Source organism: Canis lupus, chromosome 28, assembly GCF_048164855.1.
Source record: "Canis lupus baileyi chromosome 28, mCanLup2.hap1, whole genome shotgun sequence".
NCBI lineage: Eukaryota > Metazoa > Chordata > Mammalia > Carnivora > Canidae > Canis > Canis lupus.
This window is the reverse complement of record NC_132865.1, coordinates 5,646,419-5,672,054: the sequence shown is the minus strand read 5'-3', so window position 1 is coordinate 5,672,054 and position 25,636 is coordinate 5,646,419. Positions and strand designations below refer to the sequence as shown.

At 39.1% G+C, this 25,636-nt stretch overlaps 1 protein-coding gene across 1 annotated transcript in view; it reads left to right on the top strand.

Annotated features, from left to right (window-relative positions):
• The window catches only part of NECAB1 (N-terminal EF-hand calcium binding protein 1), a 185,932-nt gene that overhangs the window by 24,166 nt on the left and 136,130 nt on the right, over positions 1-25,636 (top strand). The window contains exon 3 of the mRNA XM_072803962.1: positions 9,945-10,053. Within this exon, the coding sequence (XP_072660063.1) occupies positions 9,945-10,053 (109 nt within the window). The remainder of the gene's footprint in view (positions 1-9,944; positions 10,054-25,636) is intronic.

Sequence of the window (25,636 nt, the reverse complement as noted above, 5' to 3'; positions counted from 1 at the left end):
AATTGGTGCTGCTGTTTTTTTTTGTGTGTGTTTGGTTTTTTCTTTCTTTCTTTTTTTTTATTTTGGAGGGAAGCCATTCTAAAGGGTATGTAGTAGTATCTCATTCCTATTTAAATGATTAATTCCCTATTATAATCAATATTGATAATATTTTAAATGCTTATTTGCTGCATGTATATTTTCATTGGTTTTGTGTCTATTCATGTGTTTGCCCACTTTTTAATTGGCTTTTTTGCCTACTCATTGCTATTTTTTTTGCTATATTAAGTTTTTTTTGTATGTTATAGATGTAAGTCGTTATTTAAATGTGTTTTGCAGATATTTTCACAGCCTGTGGCTTGTCTTTCATTCTCTTGAAAGAAATTTTAAAATTCTAATAAAGTCCAATTTATCATTTTTTTCTTTCATGTTGTACTTTCAGTGTTTTTTTGTTTTTTGTTTTTTTTGTACTTTCAATATTGTATCTAAAAACTCATCACCTGATCCAAGGTTTCTCTTATTTTGCATTTACATTTAGGTCTGTGATCCATTTTGAGTTAATTTTTCTTATCTCAAAAAGTGTAGAGTCTGTGTCTAGATTCAGGAGGGGTGTTAGAATCTCCAGCTATTATTGTGGATTTGTCTATTTTTGTCTTCAGTTCTAAGAGTATTTGCCTCATGTATTTTGATGTTCTGTTTTAGCCACATACACACTTAGAATTGTTGTCTCCTGGGAGAATTGACCCCTTTATACTTAAGCAATTTCCCTTTTGATCGTTGATAATTTTTCTTGAAGTCTACTTTGACTGAAATTAATATAGCTACTTCAGCTTCCTTTTGTTCAGCACTCTCATGATATGTCTTTCTCCATCTGCGTAGATTTAGCCTATGTGAGTCTTTAGGTCTAAAGTGGGTTTCTTGTAGACAACATGTAGTTGGCTCTTGGTTTTTTTTTCCCCACCCTAACAATCTCTGCCCTTTAATTGGTGTACTTAGATCATTCACATTAAAATTGATTATTGGGGGATCCCTGGGTGGCGCAGCGGTTTGGCGCCTGCCTTTGGCCTAGGGCGCGATCCTGGAGACCTAGGATCGATTCCCACGTCGGGCTCCCGGTGCATGGAGCCTGCTTCTCTCTGCCTGTGTCTCTGCCTCTCTTTCTCTCTCTGTGACTATCATAAATAAATAAAAATTTATTTAAAAAAAATTGATTATTGGTATTTTTGGATTAATATCTACTATGTTTATAGCTATTTTCTATTAGTTCCCCTGGTTCTTTTTTTTTCTCTTCTTTTTCTGCCTTATCAGGTTTTAAACAGCATTTTGTAAATAATGTCTCCTCTTAGCAAATCAATTATATTTTTAAAAAGTTTTTAGTTGTTTCTGTAGTTTTCACCAATCTGAGCTTGCAATATTTATTTTTTACTAATATAAATCAATCTTAAAATAACACTATACAAGTTCATGGGTAATACAGGTACCTTGGAATATTTCCAAGATCTTCTTCTGTTCCTTATGAATTGATATAATTTATTTCACATATCAAAATACTATTAATTACTAATATGCTGTTAGTATTATTACTTTATACATTTATCTCTTAGATTAATTCAGAATAAGGAAAACAAAATATTTTATTTTCATTTATTCTTTCTCTGACACTATTCATTATATTGATCTGAGTTCCTGACCTAAATCATTTTCCTTCACCCTAAGAACTTTTTTTTTTTTTTTAACATTTCTTGTAGAGAAGTTCTGCTGGCACTGAATCTCTTCAGTTTTGTTCATCTGAGAAGGTCTTTATTTCGGCTTCACTTCTGTGTTGTTTTTTTTTTAAGATTTTACTTATTTATTCAGGGAGAGAGAGAGGCCGAGACACAGGCAGAGGGAGAAGCAGGCTCCATGCAGGGAGCCCGACGTGGGACTCGATCCTCGGTCTCTAGGATCACACCCCGGGCTGAAGGCTGCGCTAAACTGCCCAGCCACCGAGGCTGCCCTCGGCTTCACTTTTGAATAATAATTTCATTGTATATAAAATTCTAGATCATGGGATGTTTTTTCCAACATTTTAAATATTTCACTCTTTCTGCTTGCATGGTTTCTCATGAGAAGTCTCCTGTAATTTTAATTTGTATTCTTGATCCTATATAAACTATAGATTAATTTTTCTATGTCTTTCTAAATTTTCTCTTTATCTTTGATATTATGTAGTTTGAATATGATATGCCTACATGTTAGGGTTGTTTGGGTCAGAGTGGGGGGGATGTCAGGGCAGGAACGTAGCCTGTTTGCACTCTCCTAGCTTCCTGGATATGTATTTTGGTTTCTGTAATTAACTTTGGAAAATTCTTAGCTATTATTATTTCAGATATTTCTTCTGCTTTGTACGATCTTTTCTTCTTCATCAGTTGTTTATGTAACACCTTTTGAAATCTCTTAGAGTTCTTAGATGTTTTGTTCAGGTTCTTTGTTTTTTTTTCAAGCTTACTGATTTTTTTCTCAGCTATATTGATGAGACCACCAAAGGCATTCTTTGTTTCTGTGTTTTTGATTTCTAGCATTTTCTTTTGATTTTTTTTTTTTAGAATTCCCATCTCTTTGTTTACATTACCCATCTCTTCTCTTTATTCCCATTAGACCCCTTAACCTGCTAATCATAGTTAGAATTTCTTGTTTGATAATTCCAATATCTGTGTCAGATCTGAGTCTGGTTCGGATTCTTGTTCTGTTTCTTCAGACCGTGCTTTTTCTTGCATTTTCTCATTCCTTGTAATATTTTTGTGAAAGCTGATCATCATGTATCAGGTAATGGGAAATGAGATTACTGGGTTTCTAGCTTGAGAAATGATTATCTGGTAGGAGTTGGGCAGTGTTTAATGTTTGCTCCAGCTGTAGGTGCTAAAGCCTTCAAATTCCTCTTGTCTTTTTGTCTCCCCTGTTGACCTGAGCTTCCCTAAGTACTCTTCAGAGAGATTCTGAGTCTTACAGCTCTTTCAGCTGGAATCCACTGGGTTTATATGGGAGCCCTGTTGGTGTAATGGTAAGGAATGGAGGAGCATATGTGTTCAATAATCTTATGATTAAATCTCAGTCTTTTAGTGGGCCTATATTTCTGGGCTGTGACCTTCACAAGTGTTTCGTAGCTTCCCTTCAACTTATTTGATATGAAGGCTAGAGGGGACTGCAGTGAGAGAAATGTCCTTCCCCCAAGTGGGGTAGAGTTCTGATAAAATCTGTGCCCCTGAAGAATAGACTTCAGTCATAATGAGCACTCTGGGTCTATTTATTGATTATTCTTGCTCTTCCCTGTGCCATAGCTACATGGTGAAAAAAAAAGCTACATCTTTTTTTGTCTCCTCACTATGAGAACCATGCTGCGGTTCCTGGAGACAAAACCCATGAAAGTGTGGAAGCTCCCTAAAGCCCGAAGCCCCCAGGATTTTCTCCCTCTCATGCTAGTCTGTACCCAGCCTCCAGCAATTCATCAAAATTACTCTGTGTTTCTATCAGTTTGTGTCTCCAGTAGCTTCTCCTCTGTGTAAGCATATCTTGGCTATGATTCTCTGGTTTTGTCTTTTTCTCAGATTTTGGGTAGTGGTTTGTCCTGCAACCTCAGTTCTCTCATAAGTCCGAGAAAAGTCATTGATTTTTAATTTGTTCAGCCTTTTGCTCTGCTAAGGACAGGAGTGATAATGTCTAAGGTTTTACATATTAGAGTTGAAATCAGAAGAACTTCTATTTTATTTGCATTTATAGATTGTCAATAACTTGTTTTATTTTTATTTTTTTAATAACTTGTTTTAAAACAAATATATGGCATTAGACATTTAACAGGTAGAAGCTTGTAGAGATAAGGAAGTTAATGCACAATGATATTAAATGACTTGTGCAAAGTGATAGGTACATTTGATAGAACATGTTTAATCTATTTACATTTAATTAAATGTTAATATGTTAATTATTATTTTTCTTGATTTGCAATTTAAGATCTTCATTTTAGAAACAAGGTTGCTATTTTTATTTCTGCCTCTAAAAATTTGCATATTATGCAAAGTATATGCTGTTCTTTGTGTGTTAAACTCACTAATGCTTTCCAGGTGTTCATTTTGTACAAAGATGCTGTTGTTATTTTTGAAGATGATCATGTTTTGGTGTTTTAATCTTAATAAACCACAATATTTAATCTTAATAAACCACAAGACTCTTTTTAAAGAGACTCTTTTTTTTCAAAGAAGCTCCAGTTTTATTTTTTTTAAAGATTTCATTTATTTATTCATGAGAGACACACACACACACACAGAGAGAGAGAGAGAGTCAGAGACACAGGCAGAGGGAGAAGCAGGCTCCATGCAGGGAGCCCGACGTGGGACTCGATCCCGGATCTCCAGGATCAGGCCCTGGGCTGAAGGCAGCGCTAAACTGCTGAGCCACCCGGGCTGCCCAAAGTTTTAGACTATGTAAACCCTTATTACCTAAGAAAATAAATTAAAATTTCTATTTTTCAATAAACATATCAAATACCCATTATTCTGTATGCACTCCATAAGTACTTTTTAAGAAAAAGAACAAGATAGGAACTAATTCATGCGTAACGGTCATGACTGAGCAGGACTGAACGAGTAAATCCATCCAAAAATCATACCTACCTTTGTTGAACGCTTACTCTGTGCTAGGTACTGTGCCAGGTGTTTTCTGTACAGCCTCTCAATCCTTGCAACAGCCAAGCATTTATAAAATCTGAAACTTAAAGGATTTAGTTGGCATTTCCAAAGTCTATTCTGGGACCTTTTCATTCTCACTGTAGGCATTCTTCTGGGAGAATGAACTCACTTCTAGGACCTCAATTAGTATATATTGGTAATGCAGAAGTACCTCTCCCTCTTCCTCTTTCTCTCTCCCTTTCTCCCTCTTCCTCTCTCCTTCTCCTTTTCTATACGACCATGATGCTCCTGCTTTCTAGATGCATCTACTTATTCCATAGGTACATCTAATTTCAATAGATCTAAGCACTGTTTCCATCCACCCCATGCTTTTTGCCATGTGTTCTCTATTGCAGTGAATGGAGATGTCATCCATCCAATTACTCAGTCTTAGAGGGATATAATTTTTTTAATTTAAATTCAATTTGCCAACATATAACACCCAGTGTTCTTTCTAATTTTTCCCCACTCAGTTTCCCTTTCCCTTATGGTCCCTTTCACTATTTCTTATATTCCACATATGAGTGAAACCATATGATGATTGTCCTCCAATTGACTTACTTCACCCAGCATAATACCCTCCAGTTCCATCCATGTCAGTATAAATGGTAGGTAGTCATCCTTTCTGATGGCTGAGTAATATTCCATTGTATGTATGTATGGGTATCATTTTTTTTAAAGATTTTATTTATTTACTCATGAGAGACACAGAGAGAGGCAGGGACACAAGGTGAGGAAGAAGTAGGCTCCTTGCAAGGAGCCTGATGTGGGATTCCATCCCAGACCCTGGGATCATGCCCTGCTGAGCCACCGAGGCATCCAGGATGGGTATCATTTTTGACTTATTGTTCCCTCTCATCCGTCACCTCTAACTGATCACCAGTTCCTGCTGATTCTGTTTCTGAGACAGATGATAAATCTGGCCACATATCTTGTGTTCTTACTGTCACCACCAAAGTTTAAGCCACCATTGATTCTTACCCTAATTACTACAGTGACCTCTAATGTGTCTTCTCTTCTGGCGCCACACCTGTCCACCCCACTCTACTCACCCACAGTAAGCTTCCTAATAGGACAATGGCTCCTCCTGGGGTAAATTCAGAAGTTTTTTAACCAGATTTATATGGTTTTTCATGGCATTGACTCTCTGTATCTAACTCTCTGGCTTGCCTTTCTTCCCACCCAGCATGTAGTCATTTCTCCCAGCTTTGTTGACACTTTAAGATTGTGTATATTTAATGTATACAGTTTGCTAATTTTGTATACACATGTATTGTGAAATATTCAGTATAATAAAGTTACTTAACCTATTCATCACCTCACACAATTACTCTTTTATTTTCTGGTAAAAATACTTAATATCTACCTTTTCAGGAAAATTCCAGTATACATTACAATATGGTTAACTGTAGTCACATTGTTGTACTTTAGATTTCCAGAATTTACTCATCTTGAATAACTGAAACTTAGTACCCCTGACCAACATCTTCCAATTTCCCCCGCCCCAGCCCCTGGTAACTATCATTCTACTCTAGCATATATTCTTTGACTTGGTTTACTGATTTTTCTTTTCAATTCCCCAACTATATTATTTCTTGCCCCCTGGCTTTGTGGTTGGCATTTCCTTGACCTAGAATACTCTTACCCTTTACAGTTCTTTCCCCATTAACCCCTATTTGTCACTTGTATCTCAGCTGAAATGTCACTTTTTTCTGGGAATCCTTCCCTATATACTTACATCTGGGTTAGTTTTCTTTTCTACATGGTCCCACATCATACTGTGTCTCCTAGAATTGCCCTTATCATATGGCATTTGTTTGCTCGTTTGCTGTATCCTCCTTCATAAATATAAATTCCTTCCGAGGTTGCCTGCCATCGTCCTTAGCACAAAACAGTGTTGGAACCTAGTAGAAGCTGAGCGAAAATTTGATGAGAGAATGGATGAAAGTGCTATACTGACAAACGGCAAATCTATGTTAAAAGCTCAAGATTCTCTTTGTTCTAAGGCTTTTCTAAGCAACTTCTCTCTGCTACCTCAATCTCAAAAATTAATCGGATATAGAGTATAAGACCAGAATACTTTAAAAATAAAGCAGAGGAGGGGCCAGGTATGCTCAGGATAAACTCAGGCAGAGCATGTAAGTCGGATAAAAAAAACTGAAAAACTTGTACCCTTTGGTGGTAAAGGTTAATATTTATTATCCTAGGGAGGGGAGGTGGGTGGGGAAATGGGGTAAATGAGCGACAGGCATTAAGGAGGGCACTTGTAACGAGCACTGGGTGTTATACGCAACTGATGCATCACAAAATTCTACCCCTGAAACTAATACTATACTACATACAACTAACTTGAATTTAAATAAAATCCTGGGGGAAAAAAAAAAGATTTATTATCATAGTATATCAGATCTCACAGGATTTGGCTAATCTGTAGGCCAAACCAGTATAAATCAAGGTTTAATTGTGTTCCATTTCAAAAGAGAAGACCAGCAGGAAAATTGAAATAGAAAAAAGCAACTTTGGGATCCCTGGGTGGCGCAGCGGTTTGGCGCCTGCCTTTGGCCCGGGGCGTGATCCTGGAGACCTGGGATCGAATCCCACGTCGGGCTCCCGGTGCATGGAGCCTGCTTCTCCCTCTGCCTGTGTCTCTGCCTCTCTGTCTCTCTCTGTGTGACTATCATGAATAAATAAATAAAATCTTAAAAAAAAAAAAAAAAAGAAAAAAGCAACTTTAATAAAAAATTAAGATTGCTTTGTTAATGCAGAACCCCACTAGAAAGGAGTATTTTGTCTCCTTTTCCTTCAAAAAATACTGTAATACTTTTGTTTGACATTAAGGTACTAGTCTAGAAATATTCTGAAGTAACTCTTTACAATTGCTTATTTAAAAGTATGGTAGCCCAAATTTAGGACTTCCAGGAATCTTGGATGTGGTAAAAACAGGCTTTAAAAATATAATTTCCACCCTTCAGTTCAGGACTATAATTGAATGCTTCTTTTTTTTTTTCTTTTTATATTTCTTTCTAATAAGAATTACAAAGTAAAAAGGCTTTTCACCCTCATAGAATCATCAGAGCACTTGTTCGATGCCTTTGATGGTATTTACGTTATCACTTGAGCTTACTTACTTCTGCTGATTGTAAAGTAGTTTTCCAGAGGCTCACCCTGCCACAAAGTGCACAGGCAGGTTAAGTTCTATGATAGCCTTTGTCAGCCTACCTGAGAACCATTAAATACTCACCAAGGGAACATTCCACCATGAATATGTATGTATCCCATTTGTTACACATTTCCATAGCAGAGTTGGAAAGAGTGGGTTGATTTCTATCTTTTTCCCTCCCTCCTTCCCTCTTCCTTCTTTCCTCCTCCCCATACCTAGATGTGGTTTGTGTCCAATTCCCCAACCTGGTGATATATTTTCTTTGTCAAAGTAAGGAGGTGCACAGCGGAGATACTAAAACTATGTCTAGTCTGGAACATCAGTTACATGAAGCCAGAGTTAAAAATAGTCATTTGAGACATGACACTAAAAGAGCCCATCCAAAAGCAGAAATACAAAATTAGACAATAGATGGGCCTGGTGGATTCAGCTTCATTTTGCATTGGGTTGCTGTGGTCTTTGAATGGCTGAGCCAGACAGGTCATCCAGTCCAGGGGGCCTCTGGGAGTGAGGAACTCCAGATCAGGCTTGTTGTGATCTCTAATGCTAAGTCTGCTCTGTTAGCATTTGGCAAGAATTAACTGGAAGATTGACTGATTGACCTATTCAGTCAAAAAGTAAAATCATATGCAATTTAAAAACTCTCAGGGGTCTTTATATTTATATTTTGCAAATACAGATTTTTTTAAAATGTTACAGCCTTTAAATCCCTATCTGAAAAAGTAGGTCATTCAGTGATGAGGTCTATTGAGTCCTTGCGTTAATTATTAATGTGAGAAGGAATCTCACAGGTCACGAAAAATCCAGATTTCTTGACTACCCCACTGCTCCATGCCCTCTGTGAGATTGGGATTTGCTGGTAGGGCCCAGGGATTTGCTGGTAGGGCCCAGGAATTTGCATTTTAACTGAACTCTGGATGGTCTGGGGACCATCTTTTGAGGCAAAAAAAAAAAAAAAAGAAGAAGCCCCAAATGGATCCTGAAGATCCAATCCTATTAAATCTTATCAGCTTTAACCCAAAGACAAATTCTACTTTGTTCAGTATGGTGTTGTTAGTAGGAACACACAATAGGAGTTTGGTGACTGTAACTTCCTTCCTCCTAGTCCTCTGCTGCCCCCCCCCCGTTTTTTTTTTTTTTTTTGCTGCCTCTTTGTAAGTGGAGAGGATCATCCCACCACTTAAGTCATCTGGCCACTTACCTGAGACAACTGGCAGACCAGCGTCTTGCACAGAAAGAAGGATGCTTTCCTTTTCCGACATGTCCATCAAGACCCTTAAATTCTCTGCTTCTGTATTTTGAGAGGTCTTTTACTTTCATCTGTTACTAATGTGTTTCTTCCATCTCTGCTTATTCAGATTTACTTGTAGTAGAAAGTCAGGTGCAAAAGTTCCTAAACTCCTCATGCCCCCAAATAGTGGGATCTTTGATTGCCCTAACTCCCCTACATTCCAAAGTGTATCTCTTATTGCACTTACCGTGTGTTAACTGTGTAACATACCTGTGCTTATGTCTACACCTCTTATCTCTTTTTATTAGACTCCCTGATTTGATGGTCATTCACTTTTGTGTCCCACAATAAGTAAAATGCGTTTGTCTTTAAAAAGTGTTCATTTGCTTGAGTAGTGAAGGGATGAAGACGGCTTGTTGGATTATAATAATTCTAAAATCTAAATGTTCGCCTTCATTCAATCAATATACACTTATTAAAAACTACTGCTTATTCTGTAAGCTGCCAGGTCCTGTATATGAGGACCTAAAATGTCTAAATAATTGCCTTTAGGCTCTATTTGGTTGGGTGGATATCTCTTTGGCCTGTTTAGTTAAATGGCTTGTTAAATGTTTGCCTTAGAAATAAATGTTCCCAAACATACTTAAAACCATGTAGACCTAGTCCATAAGGGCGTATACATCTGAAGTCTATGTACTATGGGGGTATATTAAATTATTTCCTTTTTAACACCTTGAATTATTCTTTCTTTTTAAATAAATGTATATCCATACACAAGTAAGCCTGCATAAGCACTTGGGTGGTTTTTAAAAATTTTGTCAAAATACAAATTTGAAATGATTTGCTTCTCTTCTGTCTTTTCCTACCATTTCAGATGATGGAAAATTGTCCTTTGAAGAATTCAAAGCATACTTTGCAGATGGTGTTCTGAGTGGAGAAGAATTACATGAACTCTTCCATACCATTGATACACATAATACCAAGTAAGGAACTTTTCTATTGGGTTCTGTAAACGATGTAGAAAAGGTGTGAACAAGCACACACTTGATGGAGAGAATGAGAAAATACGTAGAGGGCATGTTTTGTAATGTTTGATTCTCTGTGGTTAATTTTGAGACACCCCCTTTTGAGTAATTGCAATACTCCGAAAAGCTGAGTATTGAATTGCAAAACAGTGATCTTCTGTTGGGAGCCCTTTTAAGGTAGCCATAGGGTATGCAGAATGTAAAATAAAAACAGAGATTATAAATAATTCTAATTCTATCGTTAAGAAGAAAGTAGAATTTTACCTCGTTTCTTAGGTTTCATCTCCATTTTCCTCATCTAAGAATTGTCCTTAGGCCATTCTTCTATTAGTGCAGTAAAATGTGGAGCTGCAGTGATTATCTGGACAATTCAGATGTGCTTAACTCTAAGTCCCTGTTACCTGAGACATGCAGGTAATTCAGGACACGGAATTTTTTTTTTTCTATTATAATCAATGAATACAGTGATCTATTTTATTTATTTTGCATATATAAGTCTTTGCATTGGTAGAACGTTGTTCAAGTTTCTATTTATATTCTTACTATACTTAAAAATGTAAAATAATGAGGAATTGAGGATATAGAACAACAGAAATGTGCTGTTTGGTTTGGGTAATTGAACCAAATCCCATTATCTGTAACAGTCGTAATTACAGGATTCTAATGTGGAAGATGTGTCATTTCGGTCACGCGGGAAGACCCATCAGCGTGTCTGCTACTTGAACAATCACTGTCTTGCTTTAGGCAAAGCGTTGACATGGTTCCAGGCAGTGAGCCAGCTTGCCAAGAAAATGCTCTCGGACTACATCTAAGCACAGACTTTTTTTGTGGCAACCTAGTAAGAAAAGTTTAAGGATTAAATTCGCTTTCCCCAAGCAGCTGCAAATTTGTTAAATAATCAATCTGTAAATTTCTTGACTTCTGTTGGAATTTCAAATTCCCTATGAAATGGCTTAAGTGTTTTGTTGTCAGAAAAGGTGTTAGCTGATAACTGTGTCAGAAGCTCCATTCCCTTCAACAGATCTGAGTCCCTCCTAGCTATGTATGGGTGGTGTGACAGGGAACCAGCTTATAATTTACGGGACGTAGACCCCACTAACTGATCATTTCTTTTTTTATTTTGACGATTTTATTTATTTATTTACTTATTTATTTATTTATTTATGAGAGACCCAGAGAGAGAGAGATGCAGAGACCCAGGCAGAGGGAGAAGTAAGCTCCCTGTGGGGTGCCTTTGGCTCAGGGCATGACCCTGGGGTCCTGGGATCGAGTCCCGCATCCGGCTCCCTGTGAGGAGCCTGCTTCTCCTTCTGACCATGTATCTGCCTCTCTCTCTTTCTCTCTCTGGGTCTCTCATCAATCAATCAATAAAATAAATAAAATCTTAAAAAAAAAAGAAAATATCATAGATACTGTGACTGAGGTATGTTCACGCACCTTGGGATCACACAGTGGGACAAGGAAATTTTTAGCCTAGTTTGGCAGCCTCCAGGACTGTTCTTAGCATTAGGGAGTCTGGAGCTGAGTCTTTATGGGAGAGCAGAAACTAGGTAGGTAAAAAAAGGGATGGGGGGACATATATTCCAGTGGAGGAAAAAGCATAAGTAAAGGCCCGGATGGTCAAGCTGGTTGGGAGGGACAAGTATTTTCATGTTACCAAAGTGTCAGTTGTAAGGCTGAGAGCAGGAGGAGAAAAATCTGGGAAGGGAAGAATGGGCCAGACAGGAAGGAATTGGCACTCTTGAGATGCGAGAGTGCTTCAGATTTAAACTGCAGGCCGGGAAATGCTGTTCAAGCACTTAAGCCAGGGAGAAACGTCCTTATAGGTCACTGTGGCTCCACTGATGGACAGAGCTAAGGGGGTAAAGGTGGAGAAAGACCACAGATGTTAGCTGAAGTCTTAAATGACTGCTAGGAATGATGTTTATGCATGGAAGAAAGGAAGAAAGGAAGAAAGGAAGCCGTGTGAGCCGGTCTGAGAAATGATAACCTAAGTGAAAAAACGAGCAGAGGCTCCACTTGTGGCTCAGTTGTTGGAAGTTGAGATGCTAATACTCCATTATGTATGCTGATTATTTCTTCCTCATTACAGTTATTATTAGAGTTTTAACAATATCCGGGACTGGAACAATTATTGAGAATCACAGTTGCAAAATTAGGCCTCACAGAGATTTTTCGAAGCACATTTACTCCTATTAGTGAAAAGTAAAGTGTTCGGTAGACCTTACTGGCCTGATTTGGTATTTTATTTATACATTTATTAGTTGAAATTACTTGGCACGCATTAAGATTATATTAAGTGCTAAAGAAGTATAGGCAGTGATTTATACAGTAAGTCCAAAGGAGTAATTATTTCAACCAGTTACTCTCACATACGCATTCGTAAAAGCACTTTAAGTGTTTTCTGGTAACTGTTTTATGATAATGGTGCTCAAACTAATTTGGAGCTGAAATATATTAGAGACTTCTGAATTGTATTAGTGAAATTCCTTTTTTTTTTCTTTTAAAAAAGAATGTCAGTGTCAGGCTTTGATTTTTTAAGGAGATTAATTCGAACATTGACACAAATTTCGGAGCTACACTTCAAGCAAATGATAACTTTTGTCTTCGTGTGATCCAAGTTTTAATTAGTTTAGTGATTATATTATATATGCCATATATTCTTTCCCCTTCCACATAATTTCTAAGAAAATATGTTCTCATATTGCCAACTAGTCAGATTTGCTCAAGGATACATCTGGCCTGAGGATGGGCTGGATCGTGTCACGCAGACTCATGGTCTCATATTTATGGTGAACCATGAGATTCAGATACCATGAGTGTGTGCTGCTGAGGCCCCGAGGGATGCCTGGTTCCTGCCCCCCTCCCGTCTAGTGGTTTAACTTCCTCTTGGAGGTCCATTAAGTCACTGTCTACTTAATGCACTGCATTTTCTTGAGCTGATTTGAGTAAGATTCCATCCCATGCAAAACCGTATTCTAAGATCATATTAGCTCATTCCTGCCATCTATGGAAATCCATCGTTTTGCTATAAATATTATATTTGCCATGTTTGAAAAGTGACATATCCACTCTGCAAATATTTGGAAAGAAAGAAGGAAAATATTGAGAACCTATCTTGCTAGCTAAAGTCTCCCTTTTTTTCTCATGAAGAATGTTCTTGAAATATTATGATCAATCATGGAAAGCAAATATTATTTAGAAATGTAATTATAGCTGTTCCTGTAGTACCACATAAGGTATTTTAAATACCAAAATTAAGTAAATTATTCCTTATAAAAATGACATTAAAAAAAAAACCCATCAGGTAAACCTATAGATTTTCAGACCATGTTTTTGTAAGTAGCTTTTAAATAGACAAACTATAAACATAGAGCTGTGCATTGATAAAAATGAAGTTTTAATAAGTAAAAAATAAATATATTGCCCTCTCTACATGCTTTTAGGTAGCAGTTTTAATTTCCAAATCCAACTCTCCTGGTTTTTCTTCCTTTCCTTTCATTCAGTCATTTCTTTGCTCCTTTATTTTAAAAAATCAATATATGCTTTTAAGAAATTATGTTTAGAGGATCCCATCGCAGGCGGCTTTTAGTGTGCCCTGGAGCCACTTGGACCTTTTCAGTCAGATTTCCTCTCCTGGGTGCAACTATAACCAACAGAAATGAGAACAGATCCAAAGACGTGCAACTTCATAAGAGCTTACACTTTTGAGATACTGCAGAGATTTCTATACATGGATATTACCAAGATTGGAAGTATCTATAGGTCTGAATCATAGGGAATTTTTTTTTAGTGTATTTCAAAATGAAACCATCCACCACACGTCCCTCCGTGTTCAGCAGGGTATCCAGGGACTTGTGGTCACCTTGCCAGCTTGTACAGGTGCAAGCTTAAGCTCAAGATGCGGTATAATCTTGTTCTAATGAGAATTCCACGAATCATCCTAGTTGTTTAATTAGAACATTTTGCCAGAAATTATATTCAGGCCTAATATACACAGCCTGAATATTTCACTCAGAGCAGGGACTAGAAATGACAACACCCTAAATGAAAGTAGGAGAAATCTGAAGGCATCAGAAATCTAAATTCCCATCACCTTTATCCAAACATTAATTTTAAAATTGGCAGAACTTTTCCACCACGTTTGGACATTTAGAAAATTCTCATGAGTTGTTTTTTTTTTTTTTTTTTTCTTGAAGGGTATAATTGATTGAGTGTGGAACAAAAAGCCAGTGTATTTCTGTGGGTGATACTGGGGATATATAGCATAGCAAAGAAAAAGAAGTCCAAAATGTAAGTTTTTTGTCAAGAGGGCAAACTATCATTGAAATTTGTAACTTTCTCAAACTCTAAGGGAAATGCATGCAATCTAATATTACAGAACATTCTGAAAAATGCCATATCCACCCTACTAAGCCTTTCATGATTTCATAGACTTTTGTCAAGCCTCATTTTAACTGTCTAATCTCTGGGTCAAATATGCCTAATCTTTTTTTCTTCTTCTTAAAAAGAAAAAAGAAAGAAAGAAAGAATTGTTAATTTCTCAGTCCTTTGAATTAGCCTTGTTACATCTTTTCCAGCTTCATTAAAGGGTTTCGGACACACATTTTTCTCAAATTTGGTATACATAACTGTCTAAAAAAGAATACACAAAGCGCTTAGCATATAAGTTGGGCAAAGTTCAGCACAGACTAAAATCTACAGCTTGGATAGCTTAAAAATTGAAAGCATCCCATCAGTTAGAGAGCAGGAACAGATAAAGAGGGAGATTAGTAGGTCAAGAGGAAACTTCCATGGTTCGTCAAAAGTGCTCTTACTCATCAGAAAGCCAGCTTGTCTACATTTTATAGTCAGTTAGAGGAACACAGGAATAAATTAACATAATTCCCCGTGGTGTTAACCATAGCTCAGGCGGGGGAAAGATCCCCTAGAGACCAAAAAGGATTCTTTCAGTATCCTGCACTTTGGAGCTCCAGATTGTTAAGATAGACCAAATGGTAGAGCAGATGGGAGTTTTGCTCTTAGGTCACAGAGTGAACGCACAGAAAAGCTTCCCAGGGCCTGCAGATGGGGGTGGGGGGAGGGTTTGACTAGAGATGGGCAACTGTCGTCTTCAGGTCGAGTATTCCTCATTCCAGGCTAAAATAATTTTTTTTCAGTGCCGATTACTGGGATTTCACCCAATACTTGTTAAATTACTGAAGCACACCAAAGTGACAGAAATATCACCACCTACTGAAAGAGCATAGTCCATCTTGAGCTAGCTCTAAAAGCTCAAAAATCTCTTTCGTAGGCTGAAAATTTCTCTCTCGACTTCCACTTATTTTTCTTAGTTCTGTTCCTTAGGGGCATGCAGAAGACAAATATTTTATGACAAGTCTTTCTAATATTTGAGGACAGTTTTATGCACCAATGATGAGATAAAATCCCATAATAATTGAAGAGTAATGATAGCAGAAGGTTTATTCCAGATGGCAGGATTTGGTTCCTTCTGAAACAGAAGGTGGTTCATCCTGTATTTGTGCATGACAGTGAAATGCTAAAGCCTGATGAGTTGGTTGATGCAGCCACTTTCTCCCTTGAATTATTCATCACAAAATGTGTAAGTAGACACATTTTGTGGGCAGTAGGAAAAGAAGGCCGTATCAGTACCCCAGGGAGGGTTGGCCAAAGCATATGTGGCGTAGCTTGCACCACGTAGTGACTGGAAAGTTCTTTGTAGAGGGCAAGAGAGATCTTCCTCTTAACACAACCAATCCCATCTTCACCTGGAACTGGAGACTCAGAAAGCAAAACCAAGACCTAAGTGCCTGGAGAACAAGGAGGTCGCAGTCTCAGGTGCTGAGCAAGTATGCCAGGCCTGAGAGGTGCACAGTGAAGAACTTAGAAGAGAGTAAAAGGTGGTGTGGCTGTATCTCAAGATGTCAAGTGAGGGAAGGGAAAATCAAACTCCAGAGTATAATGGGGTAAGATGGGGTGGACGGAGCAGGTGTCCAGAGTTGAGGTTGAGCAGTATAGAATGGGCAAAGGAGCTGTGGCTGCAGAGGGCTCCAAGTATTCCAGCAAGGCCCAAATTGGCCAAGAGCAAATGAGCAGCCAACACAGATGGAACATTTCTTTCAGCTCTGTGAGCAAGACTTGGCTGTAGCACAATGAGCTACCACCACCTCACACAGGTCACAATGGCTAAAATTAACCACGCCGGAAGCAGCAGATGTTAGTGAGGATGTGGAGAAAGGAGCCCCCTCTCACACTGCTGGTGGGAATGTAAACTGGTGCAGCCGCTCTGGAATATAGTATGGAGGTTCCCCCAGGAAGTTAAAAATGGATCTACCCTATGACCCAGGAATTGCACTACTAGGTATTTATGCAAAGGATGCAAACATAGTAATTTGAAGAGGCCCTGCGCCCCAATGTTTATAGCAGCAGTGTCCACAATAGCCAAACTATGGAAAGAGCCAGATGTCCATCAGGGAATGAATGGATAAAGAAGAGATTGTGTGTGTGTGTGTGTGTGTGTGTGTAGAACTAGAACTAGAGTTTTATGCTAAGCAAAAGGAATCAGAGAAAGACAAATACCACATGATTTCATTCATCTGTGAAATTTAAGAAACAAAACAGATGACCAAAGGGGAAGAGAAGGAAAAATAAAATAAGATAAAAGCAGAGAGGGGGGCAAACCATAAGAGACTCTTAACTCTAGGAAACAAACTGAGGGTTGCTGGAGGGGGGGGGGTGGGTGGAGGACGGGGTACCTGGGTGACGGGCATGAAGGAGGCCACTTGATGGAATGAGCACTGGGTGTTATGTGCAGCTGACGCATCACTAAATTCTACCCCTAATAATACACTATATGTTAGCTAACTTGCATTTAAGTTTTAAAAAAAATTTTTAAAGACTTAGCTGTAGGCACTGAGCTGTGAGTTGACCGCTGTCCAGGCATTAAGTAACCTCCTTGGCATAACCAGAGAAAGGCCAGGAGGTGTATGCTGTTTTCCAGAGAGAGGCAGGAGTTCTGTTTTCTTGAGTAGATCCTCTTGATGGATGTCAGGATGGTTACTAGAAGCCCTGGGTTCGTATCGCTACCAGCTTGGTGAGCTCCCAGAGGTTGCTTTCCTTTCCCAATATCCCAGCAGAATTCTGATCTTGACTTACGTTAGCCTGGCTTGGGTTTCATTCACATCTCTGGAAAGTCACTGTTTTCAGGAAAATAGAATGTGAATGAGAACCGGGATGCTATTTTCAGAATTTCAGGATGCTAGAAGCTGGGCAGGCCAAGACCTGTAGGTCACCTGCTGACTTGACCTCAAAGACTTCCCTTTACCCACTCATAGAGGATTATAATTCACTTCCCTAATGGGCCAAGAGGCTTGGTGGGGCTTGAACTCCAGAGGGTTTCTATTGAGTGTGAGGTCATTCGGGACAATCTGGAGTTCTCTCTAATGGAAAAGATGGAAGCTGGAGATCCTGGTTACATGAGCTGTCCAGGGTTCTGGTTCCCTACACCTGCTCCCTTCCTGCCCATCTGATTGTGTCACGTCCCTGTGTTCCTCTGTTCCCTTACTCTAACTCCTACAATCATGCCCGCAGTGCGGTGTCTTTGCTCCTTATGGTCCTGCCAACCCTCTGTATCTTCAGGGACTGCCCAAATTTAGGCGGGCTCAGTGAGTGACACCTGTGCTTTATTCCCTTAGTCTTGCTCCATAGTTACTCCCACCTAGTTTGGATACTTGGGGCAGTTCTCACTGTGTTATCCTTATTTCTTAAGAATTTAAAGATTAGCACCAAAGATGGCTAAAAGAAACACTATTTGATCATATTTTTTTAAAGATTTTATTTATTTATTCATGAGAGACACAGAGAGAGGCAGAGACACAGGCAGAGGGAGAAGCAGGCTCCACGCAGGGAGCTGGATGAGGGACTCGATCCCAGGACCCCAGGGTCATGCCCTGAGCTGAGGGCAGATGCTCAATCACTGAGCCACCCAGGCGTCCCTATGTGAGCCTATTCTATACGGGTGCACTTTTGCCGCATTTTTAGAGTCTGACAACAGAAGTCTTAACAGTCTTTCTAGACCTCACCCTAATCCATTACCACGTCTCCAGTTATTGATTCCATTTGGCCATTAGCACTAAACCTGCGGCCATCAAATTTACTTATTATTCAGCTATTTTTCAGATGTGCCTTTCACCACAGTCATCTCTGAAACACATTTACTTTCTTTGAGCATCTCTAGCTCCTATGGAGAGAAAAAAGACAGGCTGTTTCCTGAGAGTTCCTTTTAAAATTCTTTACTTTCCCGTGAAGCCTTTTGCTTGACACCACCGCCGCTTCCTCTTAAATCAGGCCATTCTACAATCTGCAGTGTTGATTGAGCTGAGGATTCTTTCCTGGATGAAAAGTGAGGACTCAACAAATCTACTTTATAATTAAGAAGATTAGCATAGTTTGGGGGGATTTATAAAGTTTTAAGGAGATTTTTTTTTTTTCCAGATGATGTGGGAAATGGATTAGTTGCGGTTTCTGAGAAAAAAGAGTTGGTCTCAATTTTCTCCGATGGTAGAGAGGCCCAGTTTGTGTCAAGGCAGTTCATATATAATTTCTAAAATTATATTGAGAAAGTGTTTAATTTTTAATTGAATAGAAAAGTACATTTATTGACTGAGCACGTGCCAGGCACTTACTTGCATCGTCTTATTTAATCTTCACAAAAACCAAATAAAAGGGTATCATTCCTCTTCACAGCGTACAGTTAGGCAGTCTGATACAGAACGTTCAGCGACTCACCCAGGGTTACACAGGGACGGTGTGTAAGGGCCCAGGAATCTCATGGCTACCTAAAAACCAAAGTCAACCTCATGGTCAGGCCACTTCAGTAAATTTTCAGATTTTCAGCTATTTATTTTGTCTACCAGAAGTCAAAATATTCCATAGCCAGTCTTAAAAATCACTTTCAGGTATTTTCTTTTTGATGAGAAGGTGGTTCATTCTCTCCAGCAGAATATATTTGGATGTACAGTATAGAGGTAATTGCCTTAATTGCTGCTTTAATCTCTTCCCTTTTTATAATCATTATGTAGGATTTTTACAGTGTGGGAGTCGCCACAATGTAGACATGTTATTCTTTTTCTCTGTGGACATTATTTCCATTCTTTGCACATTCCCCACCCTCCATCCTACCTTTATATTGGGGATTCATCTCCTACTTTTGGACTTAGTTCCCGGCCGCCTTCCATCCCGTCACTGTGCATTTGCCTGATTTTCTCCATTGTTCTTCAGAGCACTCACAGGGTTTTACTGTTTCCTTTAATCATTTGTGTTAAAGGCTTTTGCTTTCAAGCTCTTTCAGATCATCTTATATTTTTAACCTTATCTAGAGAATTCTTTTTTGGTTGTCCTCTCTTCCTCCCAGTAAAGAACGTGAATTCTCTTTTAATTTTTACTGAACTCACTTCCCATCCACCATAATACAATCGCTGGTTGTAAAGTAAAATTGATCACTGCTCAAAATAAAAATTGTCTACGGAGAAACCTAGGTGAATTATTTATTCACAGTATGCAGTATTCTTTCTTCCCTAATGGATCCACCAAATGGTTGAAATCAAGGCAGTAGAATGCTAACCCCAATCTTTTAAAAACACACGATACTTACTTCTTGGATGTTTTCTTCTCTCTTCATCCCCCAGCACACCAACCAATTGTGTCTTCCCCCCCCCCCCCAGCTCATTTATCTTAGGAATCCATCTAATTCTCCTTATGGTCAGGACCACTACCCAAATGCAAGCTTTCTTTTACAACTGCATTATTCTCAAAACGGTCAGTTTGGTGGTGCATTTAGAATTTTTTTCTCTATGATACCTCCAGGTTTTAGGATTTTTGCAATAGTATCGATTACAAATAGTCTGATAGTGATTGCTTCCTTTTGAAATGCAATTTTTCCAGAGCAGTCTCTTAAGGAAGATAGTTTGTTCTATAATAAACAATTATATAAATAGCATATACTTACTGTAAAAAGAATTCAAATAATACAGAAATCTTAAGAAAGAACTAAAAATACCTGAAATTTCAGCACCTTGACTTAACTTCCAATAGCATTTGGTTGCCATGCTTCTATTGTGTGCATTGTTTTAATCACAGAAAGCCATTTTCTTGGATTTCTTGCCCTCTCTCAGGATCCACGCCAATCTCACCCCACATGACCAATCTGGACCACCTAAGCTGTGATCTTCTGTATCATTTTCCATATTTAAATAATCATATACACATGATTTCCCTGACCTTTCTTACTAGGTTAGATTTCTCATTTTACTTTCTCCTTATAATGTGTATCTGTTCTCCGAAGCATTCGTATAAACTACAATTTTATGTTGTTCAGCGTTGATTTGATTAATGCTCACCTCCCTGGTATAAAGTACATGAAGGCAGAGGTCATGACTATTTTGCTTTTCAGCGATTCCCAGACCCAGCACAGTCTCTAGGACATAGTGTGGGCTCATGAGAAGGGATGGTTCCCTGCTTCCCCGTATCTCATGCTGTGCACTTGGCCTGAATAGTCTTGCCCCTCACCTCTACCTCCTAAACTTTTCCAGCCATCAGGGTCTATTCAAAAGTGATGTTGCAATGCAGAAAGAACTCAGCCACTGGTCAAATTTGGGCTTAAATCCCTCCACTTTCTAGCAGTGAGGACTCTGGGTGGTCATTGCTATTTACTGAGCCTTAATTTCATTGGCTGCAAAATGGAGCCCAGGTAAAAACTCATTTTGCAAGGTTTAGCAATAATATGTAAATACCTGTCACAAAATAGTGATCATGATTATTATTATTAAGATGTATTCACTAACCTTTCCTTCTTTCCTGATTATCATCTTCTTTCTTCAAATTTTCTATAATTGCAGTTTATACTTTGACACAATACCATATAATTGTATATCATCTATTATTTTTTGCTGATTGTTTCATGAACATATTAACCTTGTCTCTAAATCTAAATCATGCAATCCTTTGAGGCAAGAATATGGTTTTCTCATCTTTCCAGTAATTGCTACAATACATTCGGTAAGTACTTAGTTGATTGATTGCTATAGGAATGGGATATATTGACTGGATGTAAGAAAAGCATACAATGGCACATTAGGGTTGACTTTTAGAATTTAGGTCCTGGCTGACCGGCCAGGGAAAGGATGATGCTACTAACAGATCCTCTCAGATCAAAAAGGAGAATTGACTCTTTTTGTAGGGGAAAGAATAAATAATGAGTCTGGCTTTGGACTCTCAATTAAACATTGGAAATGTTATTTATCTTTTAAAATAGTTCTCTACTCCCATGAATTAAAAACCATGAAATGTAATTTTAAGATGTAAATATGGATTATTTCTTTAACAGACAAAAAATATGTTCAAAATAAGAATTTTTCTTTGTCCCTGTATATTTAGTAGATCTGTATTTATATATAAACAAAGCTTCCCTGCTTTAAAAGAAGCTCCTACTATATAGAACGTTATATTCTCATTTCTGTTCTTAAAAAGTTTCTTGTGACGCGTCAGTGGCTCAGTCTGTTGAGCTTCGGCCTTTGTCTTGGGTCATGATCTCAGGGTGCTGGAATCAGTCCCCCAGTTGGGCTCCCTGCCCAGTGGGGAGTCTGCTTCTCTCTCTCTCTCCCTCTGCTTATGCTCTCTCTCTCTCTCTCTCTGCCTCTCTCAAATAAATGAATAAATAAAAATCTTACAAAAAAAGGTTTCTCAGTGGGGAAAAAAATAGAATGGGAAGGGCTTTTAGTAGTGAACTCAGACTATATTAGGAAGAAAGCTGAGCATGGGTATCAGCTGAACGTTATTCTTGACTCATTCACTAATGGGCTTAATGGTTTAATTTTGTTTTTAAGTTTTTCTGGGAATCTGTTTTTAATGAACTTTAGATTAAAAACAATGATTCAGAGTAATTAGAAATCTACATGTGGAAAAGCTCAAAGGGATTTTTGTCTTTAATATAGAGTATATTCAGAGAAACATAGTCCAATGAAAAGAGCATAGTATGAATGTATGAAAAATTGTTACCCTCATTCTATTTGAAGAAGTATTCTTTAAAAGGGCGAAGAAGGCAATCTAGATTTCAAAGCCCATGACAGACATCTCTGTCCTTGGTTTATTATTTAAAGTCTTTGACATAAGTTTTCTTGACCAGTAACATGAATCCCTGGAAATTTAATAAAAATGTTATGGATATTACATATTTTAATTTTGGTGGGAAGAGCAGAGAGGTGGCTGTGATACACTGTATCAGACACTCAGTGTTGTGGCCAGAACAGCAAAGAACCAGCATGTGAGACCCACTTTTCCTCTTAACTTCTAAATCAGGCCCGTAGCCTTTTAGGAATAATTTTTTAAAGATTTTATGTAAGTATGTATGTATATATTAGAGAGAGAGAGAGAGAGAGAGAGAGAGAAAGTGCAAGTAGAGGAGGAGCAGAGGGAGAGGGACAAGCAGACTCAGCGCTGAGTGCAGAGCCCATCGTTGGGGACGATCCCATGACTCTGAGAGTAAGACCTGAGCCAAAATCAAGAGTTGGAGGCTCAACCGACTGAGATATCCAGGTGCCCCTGAATAGTTTTATATCAACCCTGATTTAGCAAAAAAAAACAAAAAACAAAAAAAGACAAAACAAAACAAAACAAAACTCAAATATGGAAAGAGGTTACCCCAAAAACCCACTGAAAGTTCTTTGGAATTCCAAGGAAGAGAATCCTAGCGATTAGGAAGAGAAGGAGGCTAATAAATTGAACTTTGAAGGGTCTAAAAGTCTGTCTGGCCATACCAACTGAACTTACCATTCTTTTTTTTTGTTTGTTTTTTAAAGATTTAATTTATTCATGAGAGACACAGAGAGAGAGAGAGAGAGAGAGAGAGAGAGGCAGAGATACAGGCAGAAGGAGAAGCAGGCTCCACGCAGGGAGCCCGATGTGGGACTTGATCCCGGGTCTCCAGGATCACACCCTGGGCCGAAGGCAGACGCTCAACCCCTGAGCCCCCCAGGCGCCCCTGAACTTACCATTCTTCTAACAAAGTGTTAGTGTTTACTGTGTGCCAGATATTGTGCGAGGTACTTAGGACATGGTGGTGAACGAGAGATTTATAGTTTAGCCGAGGAAGTAGAAAAGTGGTAACTTGATTAATTATGACAGGGAGATAGAAACTGTTTTGGAGTTAGGGGTTGAGCTGACCTAGTGGAAAGGGGTCAGCCAGGACCTCTTGAAAGTGACTTTTAAGTGAATGTTGAGCTACTATCAGGAAGAGGTGTGGATATGAGTGGGGATGGAGATGAGAGAAGTTTCTAGCCGAAGAGAATGGCATATGGGGAAGCTTTGGGTAAGAGAGAGTGGCATATTGGGCATCTTGGAAGACATGCAGTCAGCCCAAATCACTGTGTTCAGGAGGGTGCTGGAGAGAGGGACCAGAGAGACAGACAGAGCCACTTATGAAAGGCTTGTTAGCCAGTGGGGCATCTGGGTTTCTACCCTCAGGTCGCTGTGGAGCCGTCAAGGGGTCTTCAACATGGAAGTGACCACACTAGGTTTCTGGTTTAGAAAGATGGATCTCCCCAAAACGAAGAGGATTGATAAAAGGTGACAAGTCTGGAGACAGAAAGACCAATTAGGAGGCTGCTTCAGCGATCCTTGAAAATAATGTTTATCTGAATCATCATTTTAAAAAAATAGTCTTTCTGAGTAGGTTTAAATTTTTCTGATCTGGAAAGATATTGAATGATCAATACTCTGATAATGCAGAGCAATAATACTAGCTAACTTTTATGTGCCAGTTTTAAGTATGTTCCATCATTAACTTATTTAATCTTTACCAAAAGACACCTACGAGTGAGCCCGTTTTGCATGAGGAGGCGGGAACACGGAGAGATTTAGTAATTTTCCCAAAATCACACAGAGAGTGTGAGGTAAGCCTGGGCAGTCTGGCTCTTAGCCATTACTCTATACAGTGTCCTGTTAAATCAATCTCTTTTTAAGAAAATATTTTATTTATTTATTTGAGAGAGAGAGAGAGAGACCACAAGTCAGGGGAGGGGCAGAGGGAGAAGCAGGTCCCCGCTGAGCACAGAGCCTGATGCAGGGTTCGATCCCAGGACCCCGGGATCATGACCTGAGCCAAAGGCAGATGCTCATCCACTGAGCCACCCAGAGGTGCCCCTAAATCAGTCTTTATGTACTCCCCTGATGTCTGGCAGAGTGGTAATCCTCACGCTGTTTCTGAAGGCATTGGCCAAGCAAACTTTTCAGTGTTTTGTTCAACTTGGGTTAGTCGTACTTGTAATTGCAGAACTGCACGAAGCACAGAGTCCTTGCTCATTGCTGCCTCCTGGGTTCAGGCCGGAGGGTGGGGGTGGGGGGGAGACGATGGTGGCTGGGAAGCTGTCCCATTCATTTCATTCTGGGCACGCTGTCTTAACTCTTCTGTGAGGGCTATTGCTAGTGTCTGTGGCAGGGGCACTGGTGTCCTCAATTAATAGAAATCTGATATTTCAAGAGGTGTTACTGTGGAAGAACAAAAATAGCTGTGACGAAGCTGTCAATTTAGTGACCAAGTAGTTGGAAGTAGTTGATTGGACGATGTGCGTAGAAACGAACTATCTTGGGCTCTCTAGAGAGCCCTTGGAGATTAAACTCTCCCTCTCTGAAGAGTTCACCTTAGAAATGTGAACTCCAGTTGACAGGAATTGCTTTTTTCCTAATCATGTCGTTGGCAGGCAACAGGAGCTTGGAAAATGGACTTCCTTTGAAAAAAGAGATGGGCACAGTCTAGAGACAGATGAGGGTCAAAAGGACCTTGACTTCAGTAATAACAGGAGAATATTGGAGCTGCTTGAATCTCTGGGTATCATCTGGGAAAGGGAGTTAGGAAATGCCGTCGCCAACTGGAAGGTATTATGCTGAGCGAAATAACTCAATCAGAGAAAGAATTATATGATTTCACCTGTATGTGGGATTTCAGAAACAAAATGGAGGATCATAGGGGGAGGGAGGGAAAAATAAAATAGGTCAATATCAGAGAGGAAGAAAAGCCATAAGAGACTCCTTTTTTAAAAAAAATTTTATTAAATAAATCAATAAATCAATCAATCAATCAATAAATAAATATTTATTCATGAGAGACACAGAGAGAGGGGGTGGGTGGTGCAGAGGCATAGGCAGAGGGAGAAGCAGGCTCCCTGCAGGGAGCCCGATGCAGGACTCGATCCCAGGACCCCGGGATCACACTCTGAGCCAAAGGCAGACGCTCAACCACTGAGCCACCCAGGCGTCCCACCATGAGAAACTCCTACCTCTAGGAAACAAATAGAGGGTCCCTGGAGGGGAGGGGGGTGTGGAGAGGGGTAACCAAGTGGTGGTCATCATGAGGGCACGTGATGTGATGAGCACTGGGTGTTGTATGCCGCTGATGCATCACTGAGCTCTGCCTCTGAAACTAATACGACAATATATGGTCATTAATTATGTAAACTAATAACACAGTATGTGTTAATAATACAATAGA